General features: G+C 41.1%; 1 protein-coding gene across 2 annotated transcripts; it reads left to right on the top strand.

The window, feature by feature from the left end:
• Nucleotides 1-14,983: 14,983 nt before the first annotated feature.
• On the top strand, nucleotides 14,984-18,806 carry LOC121301004 (ubiquitin-60S ribosomal protein L40). 2 transcript variants are annotated; one of them, XM_041230064.1, is made up of 5 exons: nucleotides 14,984-15,082; nucleotides 15,849-15,969; nucleotides 16,615-16,701; nucleotides 17,192-17,294; nucleotides 17,982-18,806. In XM_041230064.1, exons 2-5 carry the CDS (start codon nucleotides 15,867-15,869, stop codon nucleotides 18,073-18,075), a joined length of 387 nt encoding a protein of 128 aa, XP_041085998.1. In that variant the 5' UTR covers nucleotides 14,984-15,082; nucleotides 15,849-15,866; the 3' UTR covers nucleotides 18,076-18,806. The 2 variants fall into 2 exon arrangements, with proteins under 2 accessions (XP_041085998.1, XP_041085999.1); XM_041230065.1 differs by having other exon boundaries at nucleotides 14,993-15,082; nucleotides 15,852-15,969.
• Nucleotides 18,807-19,664: the final 858 nt, after the last annotated feature.

Below are 19,664 nucleotides of genomic sequence, written 5' to 3'. Positions count from 1 at the left end.
TCAAGCAGCTTCTTGAAGGATCCCAAGGTGTCAGCTTCTACAACATTACTGGGAAGTTGGTGCCAGACCCTCACGATTTTCTGTAAAAAAGTGCCTCCTATTTGCTGATCTGAATGCCCCTTTGTCTAATCTCAATTTGTGACCCCTGATCCTTGTTTCTGTTTTCAGGTCGATAGTACCTTGGGTCAACATTGTCAATACAATATAATTTTGAATGCTTGAATTAGGTCACCGCGTAGTCGTCTTTGTTCAAGACTGAACAGATTCAATTATTTTATGACATGCCTTTTAAGCCCGGAATAATTCTGGTCGCTGCTCTTTGCACTCTTTCTAGAGCAGCAATATCTTTTTTTATAGCAAGGTGACCAGAACTGAACACAATATTCAAGATGAGGTCTTACTAGTGCATTGTACAGTTTTAACATTACTTCCCTTGATTTAAATTCAACACTTTTCACAATGTATCCGAGCATCTTGTTAGCCTTTTTTATAGCTTCCCCACATTGTCTAGATGAAGACATTTCTGAGTCAACAAAAACTCCTATGTCTTTTTCATAGATTCCGTCTCCAATTTCAGTATCTCCCATATGATATTTATAATGTACACTTTTATTTCCTGCGTGCAGTACCTTACACTTTTCTCTATTAAATGTCATTTGCCATGTGTCTGCCCAGTTTTTAATCTTATCTTAGATCATTTTGAATGGCCTTTGCTGCTGCAACAGTGTTTGCCACTCCTCCTATTTTTGTGTCGTCTACAAATTTAACAGGTTTGCTTACTATACCAGAATCTAAATCATTAATGTAGATTAGGAATAGCAGAGGACCTAATACTGATCCCTGTGGTACACCACTGGTTACCACACTCCATTCTGAGGTTTTTCCTCTAATCAGTACTTTCTGTTTTCTACATGTTAACCACTCCCTAATCCATGTACATGCGTTTCCTTGAATCCCAACTGCGTTCAGTTTGAGAACTGATCTTTTGTGCGGGACTTTGTCAAAAGCTTTCTAGAAATCTAAATAAACCATGTCATATGCTTTGCAATTATCCATTATCGATGTTGCATCCTCAAAAAAATCAAGCAAGATAGTTAGACATGATCTCTCTTTCCTAAAACCATGTTGACTGTCTCCCAGGACCCTGTTACCATATAGGTAATTTTCCATTTTTTATCTTATTATAGTTTCCATAAGTTTGCATGTAATAGAAATCAGGCTTACTGGTCTGTAGTTACCTGGTTCAGTTTTGTTTCCCTTTTTGTGGATCGGTATTACGTTTGCAATTTTCCAGTCTGTCGGTACCACCCCTGTGTTAAACATTTAACCTCCTCTTTGAATGTTCTATTACTGTTGTAATATTGAAAAACATTTTGGAATTGGTTTTAGCCCCCTTAGCAATGTTCATTTCTATTTCTCTCGGCCTTTCTAACTTCCTTTTTGACTTGCGTTTGCAGTTCCGTGTACTCTTTCTGTGTACTTTCTTTTTGGTCCTTTTTTAATGCTCTGTAAAGTGCCTTTCTTCGCTGAATATTTTTTTTAATTGATCTATTAAACCATTTTGGCCATTTAGTTTTACATTTAGATTTGTCTACTTTAGGGATGTAATTGTTTTGCGCCTCTAGTACATGATCTTGGTTAATGGTTTTTAAATAACTTCTTTCATTTCTTTGAGTACTATTGGGAGGATCTCATCCGGCCCAGGGGATTTGTTTATTTTAAGAGCTCCTAGTCCCTTTAACACTTCTGCCTCGGTTATGCTAAAGTTATTTAAAACTGGATAGGAACTGGATGACATGTGGGGCATGTTGTCCGTATCTTCCTTTGTAAAAACTTGTGAAAAGTAATCATTTAATATATTTGCTATTTTTTTTTTCTTCATCTACGATTTTGCCATTTGTATTCTTAAACATTAACCTCCTCTTTGAATGTTCTCTTGCTGTTGTAATATTGGAAAAACATTTTGGAATTGGTTTTAGCCCCCTTAGCAATGTTCATTTCTATTTCTCTCTTGGCCTTTCTAACTTTCTTTTTGACTTGCGTTGCAGTTCTGTGTACTCTTTCTGTGTACTTTGTTTTTGGTCCCTTTTAAACACTCTGTAAAGTGTCTTTTTTCGCTGATTTTTTTTTTTTTTTTTTTTTTTTATTGATCTATTAAACCATTTTGGCAATTTAGTTTTACATTTAGATTTGTCTACTTTAGGGATTACTACATTTTTGAAGAACAGCCATCCTTTTTCTGTGGATGTTTTCTCTATTTTACTCCAATCTACTTCTGTTTGTCTCTGTTTCATACCTTCATAGTTTGCTTTTCTGAAATTGTAAACCTTCGCTTTAGTCATTACTTTTGGGGTTTTAAAAAGCACTTCAAATGAGACCATGTTGTGGTCTGAGTTTGCTAGTTGTTCTCTGACCTCTGTTTTAGTTATTCTGTCTTCTTTATTTGAAAAGACTAAATCAAGGCATGCCTCCCCTCTAGTCGGTGCCTTGACAAATTATGTTAGGAAGCAGTCATTTGTCATTTCCACCATTTCAATTTCGTCCATCGTGCTCCCCACCGGGTTTTCCCATTTTATGTGGGGGAAGTTGAAATCCCCCATTAGTATGGCTTCTCCTTTGTTACATGCATTTCTATTGTCATTGTATAACAGATTATTTTGCTTGTTGTCTGAATCTGGTGGTCTATAGCATGCTCCTATTATTATGCCTTTTGAATTTTTGTCCGTTATTCTGACCCATATTGATTCGGCTTTATTTTCTTTGTCCAGGTTTAACACCTGGGCTTCAAAACTGTTTCTTATGTATAGCACTACCCCTCCTCTTCTTCTGTCCTCCCTGTCTTTCCTATAGAGTGTATACCCATAAATATTATATTCTTCCCCATCACTCTCAGACAACCAAGTTTCTGTAACACCTATCACATCATAGCTACTTGTTAGTGCAGTAGCTTCAAGTTCTAAAATTTTGTTTTTGATACTTCCAGCATTTAGATAAATACATTTAATTGTTGTCTTACCTGAGTTGTTGTCCTTGTTTTGATGCGGTCTCCCTTCTGTTTTTTTTTTTTTATTTCTCCCCCCTTCCTTTCTAGTTTAAATGCTTCTGAACCTGCTCGAGGATGTTTTCTCCAAGTAGACTGGTTCCCTTTTTATTTAAGTGCAGTCCGTCCCGTCTATACAGATAGACCTTGTTGTAGAATGTAGTCCAATGATCAAGATAGGTGAAGCCTTCCCGTGTGCACCACGTCTTCAGCCATGCGTTTAGATTAATTATTTCCAGCTGTCCATATGCTCCTTTGCAAGGTGCCGGTAGCATCCCCGAAAACATCACAGTTTTGATCTTGTCTTTTAATTTCTTTCCTACCTCTCTGAATTTGTTTTGCAGGGATTTTGGTCTATCTCTTCCAATGTTATTTGTACTGATGAGGACGACTACTACCGGGTCGTCTCCTATTTGTTCTAGGAGCCTGTCCATGTTCTCAGTGATGTGACGGAGGCTCCTGGAAGGCAGCACACTGTTGTAGTAACAGTCATGACCTCCCTTCTTTTTGCTGTCTGGTCACCACTGTCAATAGGGTCCTGAATGTTGTTTCTTTCGTTCTCTTGATGTTGGTTTTGCTCATCAAAATTTTGAAGTGGCTCAAATTTGTTGGATGTTTTGATTTCTGGCAGTTGTGTTTGACGAAGTTTCTTTTTTTCCCTGCTTCTGCCTACCTGAACCCAGCTGTTCTGACCTTCTATCTCTCTGGTGGCTTTCAGTCTGTTAGGGGTGGTGCAGACTTCCATGAATTGTGGGTGTGCCAGTTCCTCAAGATCCTGTTGCTGTCTTATTTCTTCCAGCTCCATTTCTAACATGCTTACTAGTTTATGCAAGTCCTGGATTGTGCGGCACTTTACGCACACCTGGTTTAGCTCTGCTGGGTTTTCTCGGATTTCACACATCATGCAGGTGTCACAGATTACTGGCTTGAAGACCATGTTAAATTTATTTATTTTTTTGGAAGTTTAGTTTATCTTCTGTAGCTGTCAACCTGCTTTCAAACTGCTTCTATACTGCTCTGCATTTTTCCACGCCTGTACTTCTCCCTCGCTGTCGCTTCCACTGTTGCTTCCATCTTGTCCCGGTATCTTTTGTAGCAATTGTGTTCGTTGTCCGTAGTTTATGCCTGCCCATACCATAACCCCACCGCCACCATGGGGCACTCTGTGACAAAGGTCTCAGACCTTTGTTGCTGCAACAGTGTTTGCCACTCCTCCTATTTTTGTGTTGTCTGCAAATTTAACAAGTTTGCTTACTATACCAGAATCTAAATCATTAATGTAGATTAGGAATAGCAGAGGACCTAATACTGATCCCTGTGGTACTCTACTGGTTACCACACTCCATTCTGAGGTTTTTCCTCTAATCAGTACTTTCTGTTTTCTACATGTTAACCACTCCCTAATCCATGTACATGTGTTTCCTTTAATCCCTACTGCGTTCAGTTTGAGAATTAATCTTTTGTGCGGGACTTTATCAAAAGCTTTCTAGAAATCTAAATAAACCATGTCATATGCTTTGCAATTATCCATTATTGATGTTGCATCCTCAAAAAAATCAAGCAAGTTAGTTAGACACAATCTCCCTTTTCTGCGGTGTCTGCCATCTGCCTGGTACAGTTGAAACCGGGATTCATCTGTGAAGAGCACACTTCTCCAGTCTGCCAGTGGCCATCGAAGTTGAGCATTTGCCCACTGAAGTCCGTTACGATGCCAAACTGCAGTCAGGTCAAGACCCTGGTAAGAACAACGAGCACGCAGATGAGCCTCCCTGAGATGGTTTCTGACAGCTTGTGCAGAAATTCTTTGGTTGTGCAAACCCACAGTTTCATCAGCTGTCCGAGTGGCTGGTCTCAGATGATCCCGCAGGTGAAGAAGCCGGATGTGGAGGTCCTGGGCTGGCGTGGTTACACGTGGCCTGCAGTTGTGAGGCTGGTTGGACGTACTGCCAAATTCGCTAATAAACGTTGGAGGCGGCTTATGGTAGAGAAATGAACATTCAGTTCTCTGGCAACAGCTCTGGTGGACATTCCTGCAGTCAGTGACATCTGTGGCATTATGTTGTGTGACAAAACTGCACGTTTTAGAGTGGCCTTTTATTGTCCTCAGCACAAGGTGCACCTGTGTAATGATCATGATGTTTAACCAGCTTCTTGATATGCCACACCTGTCAAGTGGATGGATTATCTTGGCAAAGGAGAAATGCTCACTAACAGGGATGTAAACAAATTTGTGCACAAAATTTGAGAGAAATAAGCTTTTTGTGTGTATGGAAAATTTCTGGGATCTTTTATTTCAGCTCATGAAACATGGGACCAACACTTTACATGTTGCGTTTATATTTTTGTTCAGTGTATGTAGATGATTTTGTTAGCTACAATCACAAGTCCCTTCTCAAATCTCTGTAGATGATTGTGTAGTGACAATCACAAGCCCCTTCTCAAATCTCTGTAGATGATTTTGTAGCTACAATCACAAGCTCCTTCTGAAATCTCTGTAGATGATTTTGTTATGGGTTTTGAACTGAGTAAAGCCTCTTTATCCAGCCACAACAGTGTAGATTCCCTCACTATGCAGCACATATTAGGATCCCATCTTACTCTTAAAGTTAATGTGCAGTAAAAGTTGTTTAAAGCTGTGGTCCTAATACACTCTTGCCCAGGAATTGTGGTTGCAGGTTCTTATATAGATATCAGAATTAAAAGTAAAAGAAAACTACTGGGGTACAACTGGGATAAACTTGGCCCCCACTTTTGAAATTTTTCATTTTTGTTTTTGGAAACAGGTAAAACATTTTTTACAAAACTAGAACCAAAAAAAGCAATATAATCCAACTTCTCACAAGCTCTTCAGGCATATTTTGCGAATGAAAAAATAAATCTCTAAACTGTTTCTGGATCAGAGAGCCCTTTTAAAGCACATGAAGGAAGTGGTAAATTGTATGGCTTCAAAATGATTCAGAATGTATTTGATGTATGTTTGCTACAGCATGCCAGTGTATTGTAAAAGCTATCCCATTAAAATTGTTGTTGATGTGGCTATTCGAGGCAGCTATCTGAATCGATATGAACAGGGTTCTGGAATCAATTAGCTCTTAGGAACCAGGTGAGCATTGATGGGCTGAAAGCCTCTTGTTTATAACTTTGTGTTGAATGTGCTGGAGAATCACCCTGGATTATTTCAACCAGCTGTACGTGTTCACCAGGTAGAGTGTGAGACAGACAGGCACGAACATGTTCACAGGTAGCACAGTGACAGACAGGCACGATCAACGCATTACCCCAGAAATACAGGGGTTATATACAATGCAGGATAAGGGCTTTAAATGGTTGGCAAAAGGTATGAGAAAAGCGAGAGGATATAGCTCCTGAAATACTGGTGAAGCAGTGCACAAACAGATGGTCTGTTAATCGCACAGTACCTAATATTAAAAATGTGTAAAAAATCAAGAGTTTATCAGATCAAAGCCAAATGGAATCTAAAACGGGAGGCTAGCCGTGTATGATGGAAGATACAAAACTGGAGCAAAATCAGCGCATACACGTGTTCACCAGGTAGCGTGTGAGACAGACAGGCACGATCAGTGCATAAACGTGTTCACCAGGTAGCGTGTGAGACAGACAGGCACGATCAACGCATACACGTGTTCACCAGGTACAGTGTGAGACAGACAGGCACGATCAACGCATACACGTGTTCACCAGGTAGCGTGTGAGACAGACAGGCACGATCAACGCATACACATGTTCACCAGGTACAGTGTGAGACAGACAGGCACGATCAACGCATACACGTGTTCACCAGGTAGCGTGTGAGACAGACAGGCACGATCAGCGCATACACGTGTTCACCAGGTAGCGTGTGAGACAGACAGGCACGATCAACGCATACACGTGTTCACCAGGTAGCGTGTGAGACAGACAGGCACGATCAACGCATACACGTGTTCACCAGGTAGCGTGTGAGACAGACAGGCACGATCAACGCATACACGTGTTCACCAGGTAGCGTGTGAGACAGACAGGCACGATCAGCGCATACACGTGTTCACCAGGTAGCGTGTGAGACAGACAGGCACGATCAACGCATACACGTGTTCACCAGGTAGCGTGTGAGACAGACAGGCACGATCAACGCATACACGTGTTCACCAGGTACAGTGTGAGACAGACAGGCACGATCAACGCATACACGTGTTCACCAGGTAGCGTGTGAGACAGACAGGCACGATCAACGCATACACGTGTTCACCAGGTACAGTGTGAGACAGACAGGCACGATCAACGCATACACATGTTCACCAGGTAGTGCATACACGTGTTCACCAGGTACAGTGTGAGACAGACAGGCACGATCAACGCATGAGACAGACAGGCACACACGTGTTCACCAGGTACAGTGTGAGACAGACAGGCACGATCAACGCATACACGTGTTCACCAGGTACAGTGTGAGACAGACAGGCACGATCAACGCATACACGTGTTCACCAGGTAGCGTGTGAGACAGACAGGCACGATCAACGCATACACGTGTTCACCAGGTACAGTGTGAGACAGACAGGCACGATCAACGCATACACGTGTTCACCAGGTACAGTGTGAGACAGACAGGCACGATCAACGCATACACGTGTTCACCAGGTACAGTGTGAGACAGACAGGCACGATCAACACATACACATGTTCACCAGGTACAGTGTGAGACAGACAGGCACGATCAACGCATACACGTGTTCACCAGGTACAGTGTGAGACAGACAGGCACGATCACGATCAACAGGTACAGTGTGATACACAGTGCATACACGTGTTCACCAGGTACAGTGTGAGACAGACAGGCACGATCAACGCATACACGTGTTCACCAGGTAGAGTGTGAGACAGACAGGCACGATCAGCATACACGTGTTCACCAGGTAGCGTGTGAGACAGACAGGCACGATCAGTGCATACACGTGTTCACCAGGTAGCGTGTGAGACAGACAGGCACGATCAACGCATACACGTGTTCACCAGGTACAGTGTGAGACAGACAGGCACGATCAGCGCATACACGTGTTCACCAGGTAGCGTGTGAGACAGACAGGCACGATCAGCGCATACACGTGTTCACCAGGTAGCGTGTGAGACAGACAGGCACGATCAGCGCATACACGTGTTCACCAGGTAGCGTGTGAGACAGACAGGCACGATCAACGCATACACGTGTTCACCAGGTAGCAGTGTGAGACAGACAGGCACGATCAACGCATACACGTGTTCACCAGGTAGCGTGTGAGACAGACAGGCACGATCAACGCATACACGTGTTCACCAGGTAGAGTGTGAGACAGACAGGCACGATCAACGCATACACGTGTTCACCAGGTAGCGTGTGAGACAGACAGGCACGATCAGCATACATACACGTGTTCACCAGGTTACCAGGTAGTGTGAGACAGACAGGCACGATCAACGCATACACGTGTTCACCAGGTACAGTGTGAGACAGACAGGCACGATCAACGCATACACGTGTTCACCAGGTACAGTGTGAGACAGACAGGCACGATCAACGCATACACGTGTTCACCAGGTAGCAGTGTGAGACAGACAGGCACGATCAACGCATACACGTGTTCACCAGGTAGCGTGTGAGACAGACAGGCACGATCAGTGCATACACGTGTTCACCAGGTACAGTGTGAGACAGACAGGCACGATCAACAGGCATACACGTGTTCACCAGGTACAGTGTGAGACAGACAGGCACGATCAACGCATACACGTGTTCACCAGGTAGCGTGTGAGACAGACAGGCACGATCAACGCATACACGTGTTCACCAGGTACAGTGTGAGACAGACAGGCACGATCAACGCATACACGTGTTCACCAGGTACGTGTGAGACAGACAGGCACGATCACATACACGTGTTCACCAGGTAGCAGTGTGAGACAGACAGGCACGATCAACGCATACACGTGTTCACCAGGTAGCGTGTGAGACAGACAGGCACGATCAGCGCATACACGTGTTCACCAGGTAGAGTGTGAGACAGACAGGCACGATCAGTGCATACACGTGTTCACCAGGTACAGTGTGAGACAGACAGGCACGATCAGTGCATACACGTGTTCACCAGGTAGCGTGTGAGACAGACAGGCACGATCAGTGCATACACGTGTTCACCAGGTAGAGTGTGAGACAGACAGGCACGATCAGTGCATACACGTGTTCACCAGGTAGCGTGTGAGACAGACAGGCACGATCAGTGCATACACGTGTTCACCAGGTAGAGTGTGAGACAGACAGGCACGATCAACGTGTTCACCATACACATGTTCACCAGTGTTACCAGTGTGAGACAGACAGGCACGATCAACGCATACACGTGTTCACCAGGTACAGTGTGAGACAGACAGGCACGATCAACGCATACACGTGTTCACCAGGTACAGTGTGAGACAGACAGGCACGATCAACGTGTTCACCATACACAGTGTTCACCAGGTACCAGTGTGAGACAGACAGGCACGATCACGACGCATACACGTGTTCACCAGGTACAGTGTGAGACAGACAGGCACGATCAACGCATACACGTGTTCACCAGGTACAGTGTGAGACAGACAGGCACGATCAGACGTGTTCACCAGGTAGCGTGTGAGACAGACAGGCACGATCAGTGCATACACGTGTTCACCAGGTACAGTGTGAGACAGACAGGCACGATCAACGCATACACGTGTTCACCAGGTAGAGTGTGAGACAGACAGGCACGATCAGTGCATACACGTGTTCACCAGGTAGAGTGTGAGACAGACAGGCACGATCAACGCATACACGTGTTCACCAGGTAGAGTGTGAGACAGACAGGCACGATCAACGCATACACGTGTTCACCAGGTAGAGTGTGAGACAGACAGGCACGATCAACGCATACACGTGTTCACCAGGTACAGTGTGAGACAGACAGGCACGATCAACGCATACACGTGTTCACCAGGTACAGTGTGAGACAGACAGGCACGATCAACGCATACACGTGTTCACCAGGTACAGTGTGAGACAGACAGGCACGATCAACGCATACACGTGTTCACCAGGTACAGTGTGAGACAGACAGGCACGATCAACGCATACACATGTTCACCGCATACACGTGTTCACCAGGTACAGTGTGAGACAGACAGGCACGATCAACGCATACACGTGTTCACCAGGTACAGTGTGAGACAGACAGGCACGATCAACGCATACACGTGTTCACCAGGTAGAGTGTGAGACAGACAGGCACGATCAGGTAGCGTGTGAGACAGACAGGCAACAGTGCATACACGTGTTCACCAGGTAGCGTGTGAGACAGACAGGCACGATCAACGCATACACGTGTTCACCAGGTACAGTGTGAGACAGACAGGCACGATCAACGCATACACGTGTTCACCAGGTAGCGTGTGAGACAGACAGGCACGATCAGCGCATACACGTGTTCACCAGGTAGTGTGAGACAGACAGGCACGATCAGTGCATACACGTGTTCACCAGGTACAGTGTGAGACAGACAGGCACGATCAGTGCATACACGTGTTCACCAGGTACAGTGTGAGACAGACAGGCACGATCAGTGCATACACGTGTTCACCAGGTAGAGTGTGAGACAGACAGGCACGATCAGTGCATACACGTGTTCACCAGGTAGAGTGTGAGACAGACAGGCACGATCAACGCATACACGTGTTCACCAGGTAGCGTGTGAGACAGACAGGCACGATCAGCGCATACACGTGTTCACCAGGTAGAGTGTGAGACAGACAGGCACGATCAGTGCATACACGTGTTCACCAGGTACAGTGTGAGTCAGACAGGTACGATCAGTGCATACACGTGTTCACCAGGTAGAGTGTGAGACAGACAGGCACGATCAGCGCATACACATGTTCACCAGGTACAGTGTGAGTCAGACAGGCACGATCAGTGCATACACGTGTTCACCAGGTACAGTGTGAGTCAGACAGACACAATCAGTGCATACACATGTTCACCAGGTAGAGTGTGAGACAGACAGGCACGATCAGTGCATACACGTGTTTACCAGCAGAGTGTGAGACAGACAGGCACAATCAGCGCATACACATGTTCACCAGGCAGAGTCAGCACATACACATGTTCACCAGGTAGAGTGTGAGACAGACGGACACAATCAGTGCATACATGTGTTTTGTAAATGAGGACCTTTAAAAATAAAAAGTCCATCGTTCTTTATTTTTGCCTTTCCAACCACAATGGTATGGGCACACGACTGAAAAATACAATAGTAGTACCTTGGAGTAAGTAGTTTTGAAAAATACAGTGTTACCTGTCCCCACGTGTTGTTACAACTGTTTTAATAACACTTATAACTTTAAAGTCTGTTTCAAAGCTCTTTTCAAACTGCCTGCTCTAGTGCACTGAGGTTTGAGATCTGTCCTCTAAATCACTGCAGGAAGACCAATTAAAAGAATGCAATTAAAAAAGTGCTCTGGCTTTTCTGTTCCATACCACATCATGGATCGTTATTGCTACATGTTTGACAATGTAGGCAATAATCCTTACGCTGTCAGTGCACTAGAGCGGACATTTTGAAAAAAGCTTTGAAACCAACTTTGAAGTTGTAAGTGTAAAAAGTTGTGGCAACAGCTACAAAAACCTGTCATGTCTCTGAAGGACCGATGAGTTGTTTCAGGATATCAAGAAGTTGCTTTTAGATCATATTTTAGAATGGCTAGATCTATATTTGAGGTGTCGTATCCTATAGATATCATAGATTAGTTATTTAACTATTTGAATGTTAATGGTAACTTATTCAGTTATTGTAGCAAAACATATCGTTAAACATACGACACATGTACAAGGGTAAGATATACATACAGCCTATGAAAAGTGTTAAAAAAATGTATTTTCATATTAAACATTTAAACATTATTGTCTACCTTTTTATTTGTATTGGCAATTAAAATCTGTTTAAACCACTCGATACACACCGAGAGGGCATTTGGAGTTATGGAGGAGGCTGCAACATTTAGACATGACACTACTACACAGAATACCATCAGTGATAGCAAGTGCTTGCACATTGCATAATTTTATACTTCTACATGAATCCCTAAATGATGAGCACCAACACGTTGACGAGGTTCCCTGCCTGGACGAAAACCCCCATACTGTAGATGAATGCAGAAAATAAAGAGGTATGAAATAGCAAACAAACTTTGATTATTACTATTTGTTTTAGTACTGTAGTACTATAGTGTAATGTCATAGTTTCCTGTTAAAGTAACCGCAGACAATGTGCACATTTTATATTTGGAAAATGTTTATTGTTAAAAAAAACAAGTAGCCAATACTATATAAAAAGTACAATCAAAATAGGGCTTAAAGTTCTGAGTGTTTATTTTCCATGTCTAACTGCCCCCCCTCCAGCCTTTAAACCTTAATAGTTGTTAAGCCTTCACTGTATACTAGATAAACACCCTAAAGAAACTGTACATGTAACTAAATAAATAAATAAATAAAAATACATTTTATTTGCATCTAGTTTCTCTGCTGATTTGGCTGATACAGTTTCAGCAATTCTTTCAGCTAAATTATAAAGGGACTCTCTTTGTCTTTTGTGACTCCTCCTTGGTTGTTATTTGTAGTTGATGGAGCAGGAGGGCCCTGATGATGAGCTGGGCTGAAATTGGACATCATGATTGGCGACTGGGGACTGGAGTTAAAGATATCGTTGATAAATCCATTGATGATACCACTCTTACTGAACTGCAGGATCTCCAGTAAAAATGTCTAGTAAAAAAGCTAAACAGCTTGATATTCCGCCATACAGATACTCGCCGTAATATTTCACTGCCGTACTGCATAATCCAGGCCTTTACTGTTATTAAATAGTCCTTCCCCCACGGTTATGCATTAAAGCGATGCAAATGGCCGCCACCACTCTGTTCGCCCGGATCATTCAGAGTCACTGCAGGGAAATGGGAGCGACGTCGCAACAATAGAGGACGTGTTTCTATTGTTTTTTTCTCGTCGCGCGACGGGATTGAAACTGACCAATCAGAAGCAAGGTTAACACCACTGACACATTTCAAACACGACTTAAAACACGTCACGCGTCAAAACAAGTTAATCGTTTCATGTCGTACTGTACCAGTAGCCGTGGCATGCAGGTGGTGCAATGTATCAGCACTGAGAGATTTTCTTTCTGGTTATGCAAGTTGCACAAAAATAGCTTTATTAATAAGCAAAAATAACCATACTGCAGTCCATATATCCAGCATTTAAATGAAAAAATGTGCACCTTTGCTGGCTTTTAAAAATGACACAAAAATGTCCCTATTTACACAACTTGAACATGAGACCTAATTTTAAACTATGGCTTCTTTCTTTCTTTCTTTTGGTTTGTTTGTTTGTTTTTTTGATAAATAATGTGTTGTTCACTAAATTGTTCTGTGGCACAAATATGTGACAAGAATGTCTTTACATACACATAACGTGAAGTTTAGTGGAGATTCACCAAACAAAAATATTACTGAGGTCCTACTATTCTATACGTTGTAAAACAAAGCCAGCAACACGTTTGTATTCTGTGTGGCACATCCCAGCATTACCAAGCTCATAGTTTGGAAGATTATGAGCCATATCTGTTCACCGGACTGTTTTAAAAGGAACAATTAATAAAAGTCTTGCCATGGCACAAGATCTTGCTCTGTGAATAATTATTCATAAGTAAATTAAGTCAGATACGGTTTAAACACTCACCATGATCTGATGCGTCAGTCTTCAATAGCGTTTACGATAAAGTAGAAAAATAGATTTTCAGAACGGCATCGGTAGTAATACAAGGTGAGTGGTGATAACACGGATAATAATATAATAATAATAATAATAATAATAATAATAATAATAATAATAATAATAATAATAATAATAATAATAATAATAATAATAATGTTGCACTTTAAAAATACTTTAAAAATAGATTTCAGTAAGTTGTATATATAAATGTATAACAATAAAATAATTTTGTTAAAAATAGTTCAGTTCAATATATATATATATATATATATATATATATATATATATATATATATATATATATATACACACACACACACACACACACACACACACACACACACACACACACTATTTGGGGTGCCTTGTGTAGAAAAAAAAAAAAAAAAAAAAAGCGTTAATAGTCTTTTTTTCCAGATTTAACTTAAATCTTGTATTTTTTCCCCAGATTTATAAATATTGTGAAAATAAATAAACTTTTTTTTTTAAATGTGTACAATCAGATATAATTTATAAATCTAGTTACAAGAGTCAACATTTAGCTGAATATTTAACTGGCAGCTAAATCTGGAGTTTGTATGCAAATGAGCTCCACTAGCTTTGTGCTTTCACGCGATTTGATTGGCTCTTGTAATGCTAATTGAGAAATATGCTGATTTCAACATTACAAGTGCCAATCAAATCAGAACCATTTCTTTTCAATGTGGCTGCCCAAAAGTAATACAGGACTGGTAGCTCCTTTATTCCCTAGACTTGAAGTTCAGATGGTTTGCTGAAGCAGTCTCAGGGAGGTATGAATGATGCATTATTTGAATCTCTACTGCTGGTGATTCAGTACATAGAATGCAACGTCACAAACAACACAAATATTTATTTGGATTTAAATTGGTAAGGGTCACACAATCAGACATTGTCATTTAATAAATACATGTATAACACTTAACGGTAAAACAGAACCACACATTATTATACATCATTCGATTTACTAAGGAATGATGTAGGAAAACGTGCGTTGATTTGCTGTTGAGACGACTAATCTAACCAATTTTATTCCAATCTATTAAAATAGAATTCAAGTGAATGAGCCGCAGGCACGCTCGATACTGACTGCAAGAGGCAAGAGCGCAACTAGCCAATGAGAGGCGCTAGCAGGCGGAACTGAAATAAATGTACTGTTTCCGTTTCCGTCATTCCACCCTTTATCTTCTGGCTTGGCAGTCGACTGGGTGTGTATCTGGATTTTGCAGTTTTGCTCAAATTACTTGTTATAAAAGTATAGATCCAGCTGAAATAAAATCAGCACGTTATTGTGATAATATGGCGGTATTCTTTTGAGGTGCAGAAATATAGCCTTCTAGTGTTATAATAGAGTAGAACAGACACATCGTGTTGTTGCGTGCTTTACAGGCCTACCATGTGAGTCGGGGGATCACCCCGAAATAAGAACCGAGGCTGCAGGCCTGCTTCGGGCAGGAATTTGGATGTTTTACGTTTAAAGCATTTATTTCAAATATTATAAAACTACTAATGCACAATGTTACAAACTAAACGTGTAGAGACTACTAATATTGCTGTATGTTGCACAGTTGAATATAACTTTTTCGTAATCGTTTTTTCTATAAAGCTTTATGTGTTTTCTTAATGTTTAACTTGGTCTGAAGTAGTGCTGTGTTTATCTAATTTTATGTCTCTATTACGGTAGGTACAGGGGCGAGACAGTTGGTACCGACATTAAACCGACATTCCAACCAAAAGTAGTTTTGTACTTGTGGGCGGATTAATTATGATAGATGTCCTGCATCTCTTTGAACCTCATTCTTTTACTAATACAGGCTATTTAGTAGAGATGTTTGTGTCGCCATATCGCCAAGCACATTATTAAGTGTAGTTGGAGGTGACAGGCTGGTGCATGTCTAGAGAGGTAGAAAGACGATACTGGGACCCATTTCATTTTCTACATGTTCTTTAACTAAAACTTTTTTTTTTTTCCAGCAGCCCGCTGTTGCCAAGATGCAGATCTTTGTGAAAACCCTGACGGGTAAAACTATCACCCTCGAGGTTGAGCCCAGTGATACTATTGAGAATGTGAAGGCCAAGATCCAAGACAAGGAAGGTACAGTTATGTGCGGGTTAACAATATCTACAACTTCTCCTTAAAGTGGCAACATGAGCACCAATATAAAGGTGGATGATATAACCAGCGGTGGCAAATTCTACTGCTGTCAGTAAGTAGCTGTACAAAATATTTGTAATGTAACCACCCATTTCCCTTTCTTTAGTTCTGATACTAAACTACAGTTTGTCTTTGGGGTTAGTCACTGGCAGTGAAATGTTTACTGGTAATAAACTGTAAAGGTGGCTGCCAGTAGATTTTCTACTCACAAATGACCTTTAGTTTTGTATCTGACGCATGTAATTCTTTAATTGAGGGAGTTGACAAATGCATTGCCATGAAGAAAGGTCTTGGGAGGGAAATAACCCTGAAATGATTTAAATTATCGTTGCAATGAACAGAACATTCTTCTGTACAGTAGAATGTGTAGTTCAGATATCTTATGCATTGGCTTTGTTTTACGTGAGATCAGCAGTCATTGTACTTTGTTCCAGGGACTAATATGAATGTGGTTATTTGTCTCCAAATACATTCCAGCGGTTTTATGAATGTGTTATAGCGTTGCTTCATTAGTGACAAATGTGTAACTTGAATCCTGCAGTGATGTGATGCTGACATATAACACAGTCCTCCCCTTTCTGCCAGGTATTCCCCCTGACCAGCAGCGTCTGATCTTTGCTGGCAAGCAGCTGGAAGATGGACGCACGCTGTCAGACTACAACATCCAGAAAGGTATGACTCCACATGCCTCTCAATAGTGTTCATCAATCTAGTTTGGGAAGGCTGCCATCTGTTGCCACCACAGATTTGGTGCTTTCTTTTTAAACTTGGTGACTTGTCCTCCAGTCAGCCTCAATCCTTTATTTGCAGAAGCATGCATTCTGCTTTCAGTGTGATAGTTAAGTCTGCGAATTGTTTAATTGGTACAGTAATATTAACTATATTGTCGGACCCTGGTGATGATCTAGCTCACAGGTTAGGGCTGTCAAGGTCAGTTCCAGTCAAGTCCTGTATTAGTTAATTGGCCTGTTATGTTAACTAACTTAGGTCCTGGTTTTGAACTAGATCTGAGGGGCGGGTACTTTACCCTCTTGACTTTACAGGTGTTGGGGATCCCTTTTTCATAAAGGGTCAAATTACTTGAATATCCTTTCCAAGGGTTTCCTATACTGGCTCTCTGAGGTTACTGACGGGTGGTCTTTGCTTCTGCTTGTGTATGTAGAATCCACCTTGCATCTGGTCCTGCGTCTGCGGGGAGGCATCATTGAGCCATCCCTTCGTATGCTGGCTCAGAAGTACAACTGCGACAAAATGATCTGCCGCAAGTGAGTATTCATCCAGCAGCTCTTTACTCGCAGGGCAAGAAGCATCAAGAACACAAAGTCAGGTACATTACAATGAAGTACAAACAGTCTTCTTGATTTTGGGGGTTGAGCTGGTCAACCAGGCATTCCTATTAGATTGCATCAACTGCTGAAAATATCATCCAGTTGAAACTGGTAAAGGTTGATCAACCCTTTATTTTATTTAATTTGATACATTTTACCTTGAAATCTATGACTGAATGTAAGGTTATGAATTGATGTAGTGTATATACATTATGGATAGGATAGTTGCCCCCTGAATAGGTGCCTGTGTGCTCTGCCTGATTCTCCTTTTAGTTTGTATATTTGAGTCTTTTTGACCCCAGTAGTTGCCATTTGGACTTCATTGTTGTAAAAACAAAATTTTTACCATTTTGATTAGAAGTAGTGTTGATTTATAGTGCTCCCTTGTTATGTCACATTATGATAATTAACGCTAACCTGTGAATTCATGATCAGGCTATGTCTTCCTAAGTGGTCCTGTTACTTGTACGAGGGCCCTTCACTAATTCACTTTAAATTTCAATATTTCATGATTTTTTGATGCCAAGTCAGGTAGTGAAATTGAGCAGTGTGATGTGTCAGTCCTGGTCAAGATGTTTGCGCTGCCTCCAGTACAGTGCAGCCCTGACTCTGTGTGTGTTCTAGATGCTACGCCCGTCTTCACCCTCGCGCAGTGAACTGCCGCAAGAAGAAGTGCGGACACACCAACAACCTGCGCCCCAAGAAGAAGCTGAAGTAAACTGGAGACCCCGGGACTACCGGCTCTCACTGTCCACAAAGCTGTTTCAAATAAAAGGATTTCAAAAAAGGGTGCCTTGTGAACTTTTTTTATTTTGAATTTACATAATTTCTTAAAATCTTTGCCAATGCAGGTTATAGCAAATCAAGCCATACGCATGTCAAACCAGAGGTTTAAGGAAACCGTTTATCCAATTGATGAAACTTCATTGGACAGTCTTTAGTAAGATATCAGACTCTTAATTTAAATACCCCATTTCTAATCAATACAAAGTTCTTTCTAGTTCTTTTTAATACTGTTGTACATCTGTTTTATAGTTAACCATCTAAAACAATACTTTTGCAGATTCAACTATCAAAATTGAGAATATTTTAAACCCCTACTTTAATCTGTAGACCATAGATATCAAATGGGAAGTATCAGTCTGTTGTGTTGTGTTCCACAATACAGTGAATTGTTAAATGTGTTCCTCTTTGTAGGCAACTGTATTTGAGTGCATCCCTAGGTGGGATTTAAAAATTGAAGATCTTTTTGAAATAATTTGGAGTGTTGTATAGCTAGTAATTGTCATTTCCCTTAGGGGGCAGCATATATATATATAGTTGATGCTATAATTACACAGCAGAAAGCTTTGTTATAACAGGCACGCATATTACTTTTATTTACAAGGGTAGCTCATGAGCTACAGGTACTATACAATTGTAACTAAATAAATGAAATTTTTTACCTGATATTACCTGATACATTTTTTCTGATTAATAATACATGTTGGGACAGGGGACTTACCACAAATCACACAGGGGTGTTCTTGCTAATATTGCATTGGATGGTCTTTGCCTAAATTCAATAAACTCATTTAATTGTTTTAGTATTCTTGAATTCTACATTAGGGTATTGAACCTATGTGGGAGCTTAATGATGCTTATAATAAAGGAGACAAAGTGAGATAAGTACGTTCTTTATTTGCAGCAAACGTTAGAAATCTTAAAATATATTTACCTACTTAGTGAACCTTAAATATTACAGAATGGCATTCAATAGTGTTAAGCTACAAATTGCACTATGGAAATAGGACATTGCACTAGTGGGGTAGTTTGAAAACATACAAAAGAAACTGGCAGCATGTTATCAACCTCAGAAAAAACAAATACATTTCAAACTAATACTATTGACATAGTTTAATACTTTATTGGCAATCTGGATTACATATAACACATTTCTAACAGACAAATACTGGTTTTAAATACACATTTCTTCAATACATTCTTATTTACTCCTCTTAAGCTTTAAATTAAAGTTAATTGAAAACACAAGTTTGAAACTATACGCCCAATTTTCAGAGATTTAGTGCAGGTAACTTGTACCTGATGTCTTTCATATAAGTTTTCCATCTTTTTCAGTCTTTATGGATGGATGTGCTACAAAATATGAAACTTGAAGGAAATACTTATTATTTGCTCCCAACCGCGAATGCCCAGTAGCTGTTAAGTCATTTCCATTCATCTCAGTCTTTATTTACCTCAACCCTTTGATTGTTTGAGGTAGCAAATGTAAACCAATGACTATAAAGTGGCACCAAAAATAGCCAT

Source organism: Polyodon spathula, chromosome 26 (assembly GCF_017654505.1).
Source record: "Polyodon spathula isolate WHYD16114869_AA chromosome 26, ASM1765450v1, whole genome shotgun sequence".
Lineage (NCBI taxonomy): Eukaryota > Metazoa > Chordata > Actinopteri > Acipenseriformes > Polyodontidae > Polyodon > Polyodon spathula.
This window is presented reverse-complemented; position numbering and strand designations above follow the sequence as displayed.